Raw genomic sequence first — 13,539 nt, 5'->3', positions numbered from 1 at the left:
TTAGTCTCGACCACAGGCCATCATCCTGTCCAGCCAGATGTCCTCTGCCGAAGCCCTTTCATCGCAATGAATACGATGTCTCGAACTTGCACATGTCCTTTAGTCCAAGCGTTCCTCTCCCTGTGTTCTATGGGTGCATTTTTTTGTTTGCACTTTTCATCTTTTCCATTTTCATTGTTATCGTCCACGTTTCTGACCTCGATGCCCATAGCAGGAATAATGCACTGACTGAAAAAAAACTGGCTTCGCCTAGTATGAATAGCTGATTTAAGAACCAACCGAATATTTAGTTGCAGGAGAAGCTCCTAGCACGCGGAGAGAAACGTGGGGGCATCGTGCCGACCAACGCACACTACGACCCCAAAAGCCCATCTGATCGCCGCTTTACAGCACGTCGCAAAACCCTACGCAGTTGTGCACTTTCGTCTTTGGGCACACGTTGCTGGAGAGTGTTCATATTTGTTCACTGTATTTGGACGGATATATAGACTGCTCGCCTTCAATCCTTCCCACCCACCCGGCACCCGCACTCACCCTTCTCCCCCGGTGGCGGTGTGAGGAAGCTGTGGCCGGCCGTACACGCTCACAAACTGCGTACTTACCTTGGCGCGGCGATGATGAGTTCATGGAAATTTGTCTTGGAGCACTCGGCCGCTGTCTGGGCTTGTATGGGAAGAATGCGCGTGCGCGCACGCGTTGTGTGCCGAGCTCTCACTGCCCCAGAGACCCACACCCAACGGAGCCCAAGGGGCCGTTGACTGCCAGACGCCATGGAACATTGGTGACCAGAATTTATTAGCAGATTATTTAAAAAAAGAGTTTTTTAATCACGGTTGCGGAGGGAGTCCTGGGCCCAACATTCTCAAACGACCAGCAACAAAAGGCGGTATTGAGAGGCGTTAATAAGTTAGAATTGGTACGCTTATTTTGAATTGAGCGAGGTTGCGTGGACTTGGGAAAACTTGCTGCGGGAGAGAATTCTGAAGTGGTGCGGTGTGAGGGACGAAGTGGAAAGAGAAGTGGTTTTAGGGGGACGAGGTTGAGGAAACGCTCCTCGCAACACACGCACGTGGGAGCCCTGATTGGCTTGCACGGTACAGGTCATCTTGAGAGCAAGAGAGTCTGGGTTTCTGTTCAGACGTTGGAAAAACGTCGCGTAAATACTGCCAACCAAATACAGTTCTCAGATTTTCCTATAGTAATAGCCAGCATGGGAGTGCAATTATATGGAGCATGTCGTTGTATACAGTGCTACAGGTGCTGGCTGGGTACCTGCACTGGACATGAATGTCTCATTTGAATGCCATTTGAACCCTACGTTTACGTTATTTAGGTCACTACCCCTTGATTATCAATTGTATGTGAACGATTTTGATGAGTAGAATGGATGAGGTTTTTCACGAATGTTTATTTTACTGAATCAAGATTATTTGCAATTCCTTGTGATGAGTAATTTTCTGGTCAATTAAGCCACTGTGAATTTTTTTTAGATGCGGTGGTGAGAGCGCATTAATTTTGGGTCGCGTGTTCTCTCTGCACATTGAAACGGTTTGCGTTCTGAGCTTCCAATTGAGAGACATATCAGTTCCTCCTTGAATCTTGACTTAAAGCTTTCGTGACTGCAGGAATTCATATTCTTAGGGTCTTTTGGTAAAGTCGCGTAGATAGGTTCAAAGAAAATAACAGGCAGGACAGTAAGTTGACCCAAAGAATATTCCTCCTTGAACTCGAACAAACCCGCGGCGGCCGTGTTTTTGATGCGACGACAGCTTTACCGCTTGTCCGGTGGCCAGATGGAGAACCACGCCGTAAAAATTGAGACTGGTTTGTGAATTGGGCGGTGTGCCCCCCCCCCCCCGCCGCCAGCATGCAAACAATGGTCCTGAGCCAGTGGAGGGAAATTCCCAGTCAAATGGCACGGAACCTGGCAGCGATGGCGCGCACGCGCCTGTAATCCAGCGCTGTGGAGACGAGCGAGGGTTTGTGGGTCACACAAATGTTGTAAAACTCCATTCCCGTGGACGTCGGAGAGGCGCCATACCCTGGCTCGCCACGCGAAGGCAGGACAGTAAGTTGAATAATCACCATCTGTTTTCCATCTGTATGGGGATAGATTGCTGCCCCCTTTGCACGTGTGGATTTTCTCCGGTTTCTTCCCACATGTACAATAATTTATTAATTAGCTGAAAACATTAAAGCAAAACCCAATGCATGATCCTTCTGACAATAGAGTCCCCGTGACTCAGTGTGGCTTTTTTTAATAGATAAATAAATAAAGCAAGGGACCGAACTCATGAAGATAAACCTCTGGATATTCTTACCCTACCATCCCTGGAAGATGATGTGATACAGTGAGGGAAAAAAGTATTTGATCCCCTGCTGATTTTGTACGTTTGCCCACTGACCAAGAAATGATCAGTCTATAATTTTAATGGTAGGTTTATTTGAACCATGAGAGACAGAATAACAACAAAAAAATCCGGAAAAACGCATGTCAAAAATGTTATAAATTGATTTGCATTCTAATGAGGGAAATAAGTATTTGACCCCTCTGCAAAACATGACTTAGTACTTGGTGGAAAAACCCTTGTTGGCAATCACAGGGGTCAGACGTTTCTTGTAGTTGGCCACCAGGTTTGCACACATCTCAGGATGGATTTTGTCCCACTCCTCTTTGCAGATCTTCTCCAAGTCATTAAGGTTTCGAGGCTGACGTTTGGCAACTCGAACCTTCAGCTCCCTCCACAGATTTTTCTATGGGATTAAGGTCTGGAGACTGGCTAGGCCACTCCAGGACCTTAATGTGCTTCTTCTTGAGCCACTCCTTTGTTGCCTTGGCCGTGTGTTTTGGGTCATTGTCATGCAGGAATACCCATCGACAACCCATTTTCAATGCCCTGGCTGAGGGAAGGAGGTTCTCACCCAAGATTTAACGGCACATGGCCCCGTCCATCGTCCCTTTGATGCGGTGAAGTTGTCCTTAGCAGAAAAACACCCCCAAAGCATAATGTTTCCACCTCCATGTTTGACGGTGGGGATGGTTTTCTTGGGGTCATAGGCAGCATTCCTCCTCCAAACACGGCGAGTTGAGTTGACATCCTTGGAGAGCTCTTTTGTCTTGGCCATGGTGGAGAGTTTGGAATCTGATTGATTGATTGCTTCTGTGGACAGGTGTCTTTTATACAGGTAACAAGCTGAGATTAGGAGCACTCCCTTTAAGAGTGCTCCTAATCTCAGCTCGTTACCTGTATAAAAGACACCTGGGAGCCAGAAATCTTTCTGATTGAGAGGGGGTCAAATACTTATTTCCCTCATTAAAATGCAAATAAATTTATAACATTTTTGACATGCGTTTTTCTGGATTTTTGTTGTTGTCATTTTGTCTCTCACTGTTCAAATAAACCTACCATTAAAATTATAGACTGATCATTTCTTTGTCAGTGGGAAAACGTACAAAATCAGCAGGGGATCAAATACTTTTTTCCCTCACTGTAGGTTTGACCCTGCACTGCACAATTGGGAGAAGCCTTCTGCTATACAAACGAAGGCTAATCCACAGGTGACTCCTTGGGTATCAGGGCAGCGAGCCGGTACTGCTGAGGTCTGTGGATGCACTGGGTTCTGAAGTGCAGCGAGTTGAAGGTCTTAACCCAATCCGTGGTCGCTGCACCAACAAACCCCTGTCACATTGAATAAAACTAATTTTTTGTTTAAGTTGGTCAAATTACATGTTTGGGAAATTATGAAATGTTACTTTTACTTTCGTGCGATAAACATTTCACTGTGGCAGTGTGTGGGAAAGTGGACTGCCTCGCATGTGGATGCAAAAAAATGTTACTTGAAGGGATCTGTGAAGTGGCTATCGGTTCTCGCCTTTGACGGGGCCATTCTCTAAGATGTTGTACGCACGACTGTGTGAGAATCCGATGGTTACTTTGTCTTGAGACGTGTGACACCAATGGCGCTATTTTTTCATTTAAATGTGAATAGAAAAAAAACATTGCTAGCGGTGCTGTTCGCGATGTAAAATTATTTTGTTTTCATTTGTTGGTTATGGTCAGAGCTTGGACATTGGGGATGTTCAATACCCTGGGCCCTTCCGTGAAAGTATCATTTGCAGGAGCACTGTACTGTGCACACTGTGTTTGTGTCCCACTCTGTGCTCTGTTGCCCTGGAACCAAGATTTTCGTTCGAGTAACCCCGCAGAGACTGATGAGCGGGGATCGCTGTGTCCTTGTGCAGTTGTGCTGCGTGTTCTGGGAGCCCCTGGCCATGCAACTGGTGTGTGGAGGAACAGACGTGTACCAGCGGAGCTTGCAGCCAAGGAGACATCATCCGCAATGTAAGCATGCAACCCACTTAATATTTAGTGCGTAACATTAAGGAAGTCTTTATTTTGCTTTGTTTTTTTTTATTTGTTTAACCTTTTACAATTCTTTTTTTTTTAATCTACCACCACTTTTTAAAACTCAATTCTGCCTTTTGATCTTTATTGTTTTTTTTAATCTCTGGTGTGTGTTACTTTTTGTTTTTATTCTTCAACTTTCTCTCTTTTCTAAAAAAAAAACCCTATGTGGGGTTATCGCTCAGAGACTACCACCCTCGCCTCAGTCCTTCAGCCAGTGGCTTGAAGGTGCAGCATCAATTCTGCAACGCTTGCGATGTTCAGAAAGTTTCTCATTTTGCTCGACCACACCAGACCATCGTGTGATGCATTGATTGATTGAAGGCTTGCAGGCAGGAGATCACCAGACAAATCCAGGTGTTACAGGCAATGCCTGCTGCAGTGGTTGTTGGTATTTGATTACGCCTCGTAGCATGACCTTGTTTAAAGGAGGTGGGGGTGGCGGGGGGGGGATATAAAAACTTAAGATTGTGGGAGGACACGACACTGTTAATGTAAACAAACTTTCAACAAATGCTAGCCGCTAAACAGAGTGAGTAACGATGCAATTTCCCCTTTGCCTGTCGTGCATTCTGCGCTTAGCTCTTCTCCCCGCCTATGTAAATACTGTATTGTACCAACATTTTTGACCTGACCCTAAGCTTTTATAAAGGGGGGTAGCTGAACTTTTGGCAGGGGGGGGGGACTCAGTCTTCTCAGCCCCCTCCACCCCGCTACAGGCTTGGATGATGATGATGACGCACCAAGTATTGTATTTGTGTTTGCCATGCGACGTGGAGCGTAACTGCAGTGGCTGGTTAGAGGTGGTGGGTTGCTGTGTCGCGCGATGTCCTTTTGTCATGAGCTGGGAAGCGTGCCAGCATCTCCCTCTGTGAGTCACGCATCACCTGCCCGTGCATTATGAGATTATCATGCGGTGGCATGAGACTGTAGCCAGGACAAAAGTCTCCTGTTCTCACCAGAAGCTGGGATGGCACCAATTTGAACAGAGCAATGAAACATAATCCTGAGAAAACAAATTAAAAATAGAAATGATAGAAAAATATATTATTAGGTTTCTCCGAAACCAGAAAATCCAGTTTTTGGAAACTGGGATTCGTTTCAGATCCAAGTTATTATGACAACATCCATATCTGCGCACTTGTGGTTAGAACCACATGCGGGTTTTTCTGTACTCTGGAAGTCACCTGAAATGTACATATTTATCCATTAAGCAATGTAAAAACCCCATTAAGACTGCATTTTTTTTTATGCCTTTACTGTTGCATAACCAGCAACGTGAGAGCAGTGATTCTGATCTCGACATGAAAGGCCCGCAAGCCTGCCCTCGCCTTGAGGCGCTGGTGAAGCCTTCCCTGGTCCTGGCAGGGCGGCCGTGGAAGTTGTCTCTCCTCGCCAAGCGACTGGGCCTCCTCAAGGTAACGATGGCCAGGACAGTCCAGTGGTTTCTGAAAAGGGCTGGCCCTGGTGCCCTGAAGCTTTCGTGAAAATCATTTTATTCCGGGTTTTTAGATGTGTTGTGGCCACATTGATCAATCGGTCAATCTAAACGCGGCAATATTGCCCTAAATAAAATTGCATCGGTGCACATTACAACAGAACAGGAACCGCACAGGAGTATAGAACAACAACAATGAAAATACTCGTCATGACCTCCAGCGGCTACATATGGGGGAAAAGGTGGAGCCAGCTGAGTAGTGGGTGGAGCCAGCCGAGTGGTGGGCGGGGCTAGCCGAGTAGTGGGCGGGGCTAACCGAGCAGTGGGCGGGGCTAGCCGAGTAGTGGGCGTGGCTAACCGAGTAGTGGGCGGGGCTAGCCGAGTAGTGGGCAGGGCTAGCTGAGTAGTGGGCGGGGCTAGCCGGGTAATAGGTGGGGCTAACCGAGTAGTGGGTGGGGCCAGTGGAGTCGTGTGTTGGGGCTAGCAAAGTAGTTTGCGGGGCTAGTTAAATAGTGGGTGGGGTTGAAACGGGGAGTAGGTGCAGCCTATCAGCACTAGGCAGTGGCAGTTTCAGAAAAGATTAAGCCATTCACTGTGGGCATGAGTAGGGATTGAGTGGGTGTGGCGGTATGTGAATTCTTCTCGGTTATTTTTGATTTGCATGTTTTATTTATAGGGTTAATGCGACCCTCTGTAGCCACTAAAGAAACAATAGTCACCACACTGTAAAACATTTAAAAGCAAATTGCTGAAACAGTAAGATGCCTCTAATCCACACTTCTCTTGTTGGCCAATCCTTTGCAAATCTACTGCATTTGATTTTGTGTCGTGTATTCCTCAGCACTGTTCAAGAGCTTGATGGTCTGTCTGCAGTATGACGAGTACTCCATATAGGGCAAACAATGGACACAATCTACTGCATAGGTCCATTTCCATTGTGCCGTCTCGGTCTCCCACGTGTATACAGGTTATGTTGCTCGGCGGTATATCCGACATTTCTCTCGATGAGCTGAACTTCATATCCCGAAGAAGCTCCCAGCCTTGTGCAGTGAAAACGTCCAGACATCATGCTGAATAGCACGTGGTATACAACCCAACAACAAAACACACCGTGAGAGCTAATGAATACGATCGCCATTTACTGCCGCTTGTGTCTGCCCCGCAGGTGGCGACCTTCGAGTGCGCTGTCGCCACCGACCTGGGAGTCGTCGTCTCGCCGGCCGTAGTGGAGAAGGTGGAAAAGGACACGTGGGCTTTGAGCTGCTCGGGAACGGTGAGGCCTGGCCGGAGAGCCAGCGACAGACTTTCACCGGCATGCGCACGCCCAAGCCCGCTGTTCAGTCAGAGATCGGCCCCATCCATCAGCGTCCTGGATGCGGTCTCTGCGCACCGATTCTCCCCCTCGTCCCGCACCGTTGTCCAGCTGCCTCACCGCAGGACGAAGCATTTGTCTTCCAGTTCTCTAACTCGCACAGCTTGGCCCTCTGGAGCTTGCTCCTTACATCTGTCTTTCCATCTGTCTCTAGCCGTACTCGATTGAAGAGGCTCGTCAACCCTTGCCACCAATTTCACGAGAGTCGGCTCTCCTGCTGGTTGCTTGAGGTTACAAAGTCTAGGGCTTCTGCTTAGCAACTGCAATAAAAAAAAGTTAAAGAGCCTGGCGGGCAATGTGCTCCGCCGCTGGGTCAATTTGCGCGGTGTCAATAGTTCGACCCCAACAGCTGCCCCGGTGATTTCTGTAGAGAATTACGAAAGAGTGGCGGCGCCATAAATTAAAACGGCCCCGTAGAATTATCAGTCGGAAGGGCATGTTGATTGTGTTCTTGTACCATTGCACGAGTCCCATTATTTAATTGTCAGAAATACGTATAAATTATTTTCCTCGTGTAAATATTTTTTTTAGCCTTACGATTTTCCCAAGAGAGAGTCTCACATGTGGCTTACCAAGTTAAATACAGGGAAACTAATGTCATCATCCGTGAGCAGTTTGTGCTTCTGATGAAATCACCTAGAATGCACCAAATATAATCAGACCTTCGAAGTTAAGCAAGTTTGAGCCTGGATAGTGCGTGGATGGGTGGTAACCTCCATGTGCAAAAGACAGGTTCGGTAAACGTTTTGGGCAATAGAGGGCAGTGCGGCAAAATCGATTGTTCTGCACTTCTGGTCACCTTCAACAGCCCACGCTGAGCAGCGTGGTGAAGTATGGTCATATATCCCGCACGGGCTCACAAGACGTTGAGAGGCCCTTGGTCAGCGGTGTACTGACAAAACGGGCTGTACATGTACATGAGCAATTGGCATCAGGATTATAATGGACTTGGATTCAACCAAGCCACATCCATGTCTTCATCCTTTAAATCGAGTATTGCAATATCTTCTTGGTTCTTTCGGTAAAGTCACGTAGAAGGGAAATAATAAAATAATAAAAATAAAACAATAATATTACGTTTTATTTGTATTATTTTATAACATTATTGTTGTATTTTTATTATTTCCCTTCTACGTGACTTTACCGAAAGAACCAAGAAGATGAATCTCTGCAGTCACAAAAGCTTTAAATCGAGTAGTGCAATAATGCACCTATTTGCAGCACTCTTCACTGCTCCGCCAGCAACCACGGTTCTGCTAATTCCCCGGCACATCAAAGTCTAATGTAGGAAAAACTTTCAGGAGTATAAGTTGCACTGGACCCGGACGTGATGCGGTTTACTTTAAAAATTAACTGAAGACAAGGCAGCGCTGAAATGCATTAACGCTCTGGGGTCAACCATGATATATCTTGGCATCAGGATGTGTTCGAGGGGCGGGGGGGGGTAAAATAATACATCGCAAGGCATTTGCCGTGCAAGCTTCCCACACTATTTGCAAGCTCTGTAAAATGACGTGAAAAATACAAACACAATGGTCCTGACAAGCCAAGACGAAGAGCTGTGCGTAAATCTACCACAGATGTGCGCGCGTACGTGCTTGTGCACGCACGCTTGTGGGCGCGTGCTTGTGGGTGCCCTGAGGACACAAAGAGGCGAGGACGGGGAATAATTCCTCTATCTGTGTCCCTCGAGAGAAGACCCATGCGTCTTCTGACAAACGTGTACGCTGTGCTGGCTGGCCACACAGCCAAATACTGCTGATGCCGGAACAAAAGCCGTTGCTTCATCAGCAGTGGCTTTTGGGGGTTGTCCACGCGCCAAATTGCATCTCGTCGTGCTCGCTCACTCCCAGGCTCTTCCGAACTGATCGAATGTGTCCCGCAGCGACAAGAATCACGTTGCACAACTAACTGCTAAGGATAATGGCGCTAAAACAATCAAATCAATAATTGAGTCAATGCTCTTCGCTCAGCCAGTTGAGGGCTGATTGAGATGTACTGCCTCTCTTGTCACGGACATCAGGCTCACTGTAGTCACGTAGGTTTGATCCGTTGTGCATTCGATGTGGGTTTTAAACCTGCAAAATTGGACCTAGAAACATCATTTCGATGCCTATCCTACCAAGGGTGCCATCACGGGATACCATATTGATGTCTTGTGATGTTGCATTTGCTTAAAAAAACATTAGAATCTTTACGTTAATTTTTATGTTTTTCTAATGGAACTTTCTGTAACAAAAAATATATATTTAAGTGATTAATATTTAAAATGACCAAAGTCATTAAATTCAGTGCACAAACCGTGAACGCTCTTAACATGTAATATTTTAAAGTCTGAAAATACTAAAATACGGAATAGAATCTGAACATCTAATTTCCAAAACACCACTATCGGAAACTAATCCAGAATTTGAATGTGTGCATGCCTGTATTGGCTAATGCTTTTGCGTGGACTTATGCCAAGACAAATCTGCCTTTCAGTTCGACTATGGCAGTGATTCCGAGGAGCTGGAGGCACCCATCTCTGTACGCTGGTCAAGCGACCCGCAGAAGTCCATCGATGCCCTCGCCAACCGTAAGCATGGCGCTTGCGATTAAGTAAACTTAGTAAAGCTACACGTGCCAGATTCACGTGATGCTGAATGTTTAATTTAATCCATTGTTTGTCGATAAGATATTAATGTCTCCATCACTAGCCTTTTGGTAACACATCAAGGGGTGAGTTTTTGGCTGTCTTGTCAAGTTGTGATTCTGCCCACGAATGTGTTTTGTTTCTGTTGCGACCAAGCATTGGGAAGGTGCATGTATCCTATTTACAGCCCTGAGCCAGTGATGTAAATTCCACATTCCAGTAGTGAGAATGAGTCTGTCATATAGGGGAACAACAACCGCTGTTGAGTTCCCACAAAAGTGGCACTTGTTCTATTTTCCCGGAAATATGATGCGCTGAGTCAATCCCCAAGAGGGATTTGAACTGGAAGATTTCTGACTGTGAGTACTGTGCTCGCTCTAACCACTGCCACCACCCAACTGGTCAAACCTAACCCAAGCAGATGAAGGGGATAAAAATGCAGATTTATTTAATATATACTTGCGGCATAATCCGAAATGAAGAGGGGTAAAAGTAATCATCGCGCAGTGACTAAACCTCCTCTTTCTCACTCTCTCTTCTCACAACCGTTCCCTGCCATTCGCCTGGCCCCGTAGTGACGCTGTACAAGTGCGGGGTTGGCAGGAGCGACTGCAGCCTGTGCCAGGCGGTGGCGCAGGAACGCGCGTGCGTGTGGTGCGGGGAGCCGGCCGCCTGCACCTTCAAGGATGACTGCGGCGCTCCCTCGCAGGATGTGTGCCCGGCCCCCACCATCACACGGGTGAGGCCCCCCCCCCCACACCTCCACCACTCCTGCAGCCTCCAGTGCCGCATCCGTAGCCACCTCTACATGCATGATATGACACCACGAAGTGGCTGTGAAGTCCCCACGGCGCCTGTGCCATGCTAGGTGCACTTTGAGTCCACGTGAAGTGTCGAAGGCCCGCTGGCAGGAGATTTTAATACAAATCTGAACATTTTAGGGATCTAAAAAAAAAAAACCCGCATCACAGATCCGCTCCTCCCATTGAGGACACGCTGCACTATTCACCACGGGCGAACGGTGATTGCTCGCGCTTTATGCACAGTAGCTTGATGACCCTCTCCGATGGCGCGTTGGGTTTGTTACCCTGGACCCAGGTGGAGCCAACCTCGGGCCCACGTGAAGGAGGGACGCGGGTGACAATCTCCGGGGTCAACCTGGGAAAGGACGTCTCCGACGTGGAGGCTGTGAGCGTCGGTGGCGCTGCCTGCACCATCCTGCCCCAGTTCTACCAGGTGTCCGTCAGGTAAAGGTGCCGCTGTCGCCTAATCCGCCCTGCCAGCTGCCTGAGATTTGTAACCGCGTTGGTATTCATCTGACAGCCTCATTGATTCTCAATGCACTTCTTTTCTCTCAGCGAAAGCGATGTTCGGCCAATTCGTTTTTAATTAACGTTTTTAATTATTGGTTTTAATGAGATTTATCCTTTAATTATGAAGCTTTGTGTCAATGCATGCTGCGCCGTGCTTGATGGCCTTACAATTATGAGGCGGCATTCTCATTAAAGCCACTGGTGGCACAGTGCGTGTAAAATCTTGTCATGCAGCCAAATATTGACACTCGATAACTGTATTAACTGAAGCATTTAATTTATTCATTTGTGACTCCATTACTGTCGGTTAACATACTTGCTTATCGTACACAGGTCAACATGTAAATTGTCAAACCATATAGTTTGATAATTTTGCAAAAATAAAGTGGCGATATAAAATGTATTTCAACCAAAAGACATCGCTGCAGATTAATCAAACCTCATTCTTAAATTACTGGAAATCGCACTGCAGCACACGTTCGGCCAATGTTTCCACGGGTGAAATGTTACGAGGCTTCTCCTGTGCACTGCGTGTTCACTGCGAGAGAGACCTCACTCTTGTGTACCGTGGGGTTGTGCAGGATCGTGTGCGAAACGGGCCCTCTGCCGGACTTGGGGCCCGTTGACGTTGGGGTGACGGTGAAGGGCAAGGAGGCCGCGTCACTCCCACAGGCCTTCACGTACACGGTGCGCACCGCGGCCTGTCTGTCCATCTGTCCGTCCGTTCATCTGTATGTATGTACGTTGATATTCTTTTTGCGCCGTACATAGCTAACCTTGACAATTGGAGGTGCGGGGGAAGGACAACACACAAAACACAAAAAGCAGTTTTATAGAAATTATTTTCTAGATTTCAAAATGCATAGCTCCTAATATCGGAAGGAAGGGCATTCCAGATGGCCGCTTAAGCGCATTTGAAAGCACACGGTACAGTGAACATCTTTGTTCGATGGCCAGCCAAAAGCCTCTGCGAGGATGAAAGGTGTGTGGTGTCTGCCTCTATAATTGTTTGTGAGTCTCTCCATTTGACTGGCCGGCTATACCGGCCAGAACAGCGACCCATCTGTTCATGTGCACGTCTATCCATCCATGTGTTCGTGTGTGTCTTGTCTGTCTATTATCCTGTCTGTCTCACTGGCTGCCTGTATGTCAGCATACTAACAGTGACAAAAAGTGTATCATTTGTGTGAGGTTTGTACGTGATGGGATTTAATTCGTCACCCATTCCCTCAAAAGGCAATGACAGGGCAGTGCAGTCAGTAGAACCGTGGGACTCAAAATCCTAAGATTATTAATTCAAATTGTGGCAACGGTCAACTTAGCCAATCATCCCTCTGTGGCCGATAATTAATGTGAGAACCGGTCTGTGACGGAGGCTTGCATTAGTAGCATTAAGCACATAGATGGCTTCCTACCATTGCGTTTATACCACTAGCTCACAACTGGCCACAGATGGGGCTCTGCCAAATGCTGAAAAAGGAGCGTGGGGACGCCGAATTGTTTCCTTTTTGTTATCGCCGAGTGTTTATTTTATTTGCGCGCTCGTTGAATTTCCTTTGCGTATTTTCAGGACCCACAGCTGAGCGAAATGAGCCCTGCATGGGGCCCCGTGTCTGGAGGAACGAGAGTCACCATTCACGGGCAGCACTTGGACACCGGCCACGAAGTCGATGTGTTTCTGGGAACCGCTCCCTGCAGGTGATGGCAAGAATCGTCAGACAGACGTCATCCCCGGTGCCATATGTTACCCCGGTGGCAGTTTGGCCTGGATCCATCGGTTCTCAGCTTAGCACCAGGATGTGTCTTGTCTCAAGTACCCAGGATTCCTAATTACTGGATTGGCTGGTCGTTCAGAGGGCTTTTGCTATGTTCAAGCACTCTGGAATCGGAATCTTTATTTATCCTGGAGAAACCCGATGAGCTATGAAACTATTTTTGCAGATGTCTAGAGTGCTGAGTCAGTGCCGTTTAAATGCCGGTTCTCAAGTATTGAAAAAATTGTTACTCTCAATCCGATCAACAATGGTTGCACAAAAGGGGTTTATTCCAGCACTGAGAATTCAAGGCCATGTTAAAGTAGTGGGTCCCGAGTGTGGATAAGGTAGTAATTGAAGTTACTTCAGAAAGAGTTGTAATACTTCATTTGCAGGGTCGTTCCCCCGACACATGTTGGTACACTGCTGACTGTGACCGTTATTGAGTTTAATTCTTGTGAACCTCATTAAATGGTTACAAATAACACAACCGGAATCCAATTGTAAACAATAGGAATAAATGCCTGTTACTTTTCCAAAAAATGTGTGGTTGCACGCGTTTTGTGCTGGGGGGAGTGGTAGCGCGGTGTTTGGCGTACTGCGGTACGAACCCAGTGACCTGAG

General features: G+C 47.1%; 1 protein-coding gene across 2 annotated transcripts in view; it reads left to right on the top strand.

The window, feature by feature from the left end:
• Positions 1–13,539, top strand: part of LOC116942347 (plexin-B1-like) — a 129,342-nt gene that overhangs the window by 85,728 nt on the left and 30,075 nt on the right. For both annotated transcript variants that reach the window (XM_032954136.2, XM_032954135.2), the window contains exons 9-16: positions 4,244–4,343; positions 5,681–5,824; positions 7,010–7,117; positions 9,698–9,791; positions 10,424–10,587; positions 10,947–11,095; positions 11,743–11,848; positions 12,732–12,859. In XM_032954136.2, the coding sequence (XP_032810027.2) occupies positions 4,244–4,343; positions 5,681–5,824; positions 7,010–7,117; positions 9,698–9,791; positions 10,424–10,587; positions 10,947–11,095; positions 11,743–11,848; positions 12,732–12,859 (993 nt within the window). The remainder of the gene's footprint in view (positions 1–4,243; positions 4,344–5,680; positions 5,825–7,009; positions 7,118–9,697; positions 9,792–10,423; positions 10,588–10,946; positions 11,096–11,742; positions 11,849–12,731; positions 12,860–13,539) is intronic.

This window comes from Petromyzon marinus, chromosome 14, assembly GCF_048934315.1.
Source record: "Petromyzon marinus isolate PM22_M1 ecotype Great Lakes invasive population chromosome 14, UKy_Petmar_22M1.pri1.0, whole genome shotgun sequence".
Lineage (NCBI taxonomy): Eukaryota > Metazoa > Chordata > Hyperoartia > Petromyzontiformes > Petromyzontidae > Petromyzon > Petromyzon marinus.
This window is presented reverse-complemented; position numbering and strand designations above follow the sequence as displayed.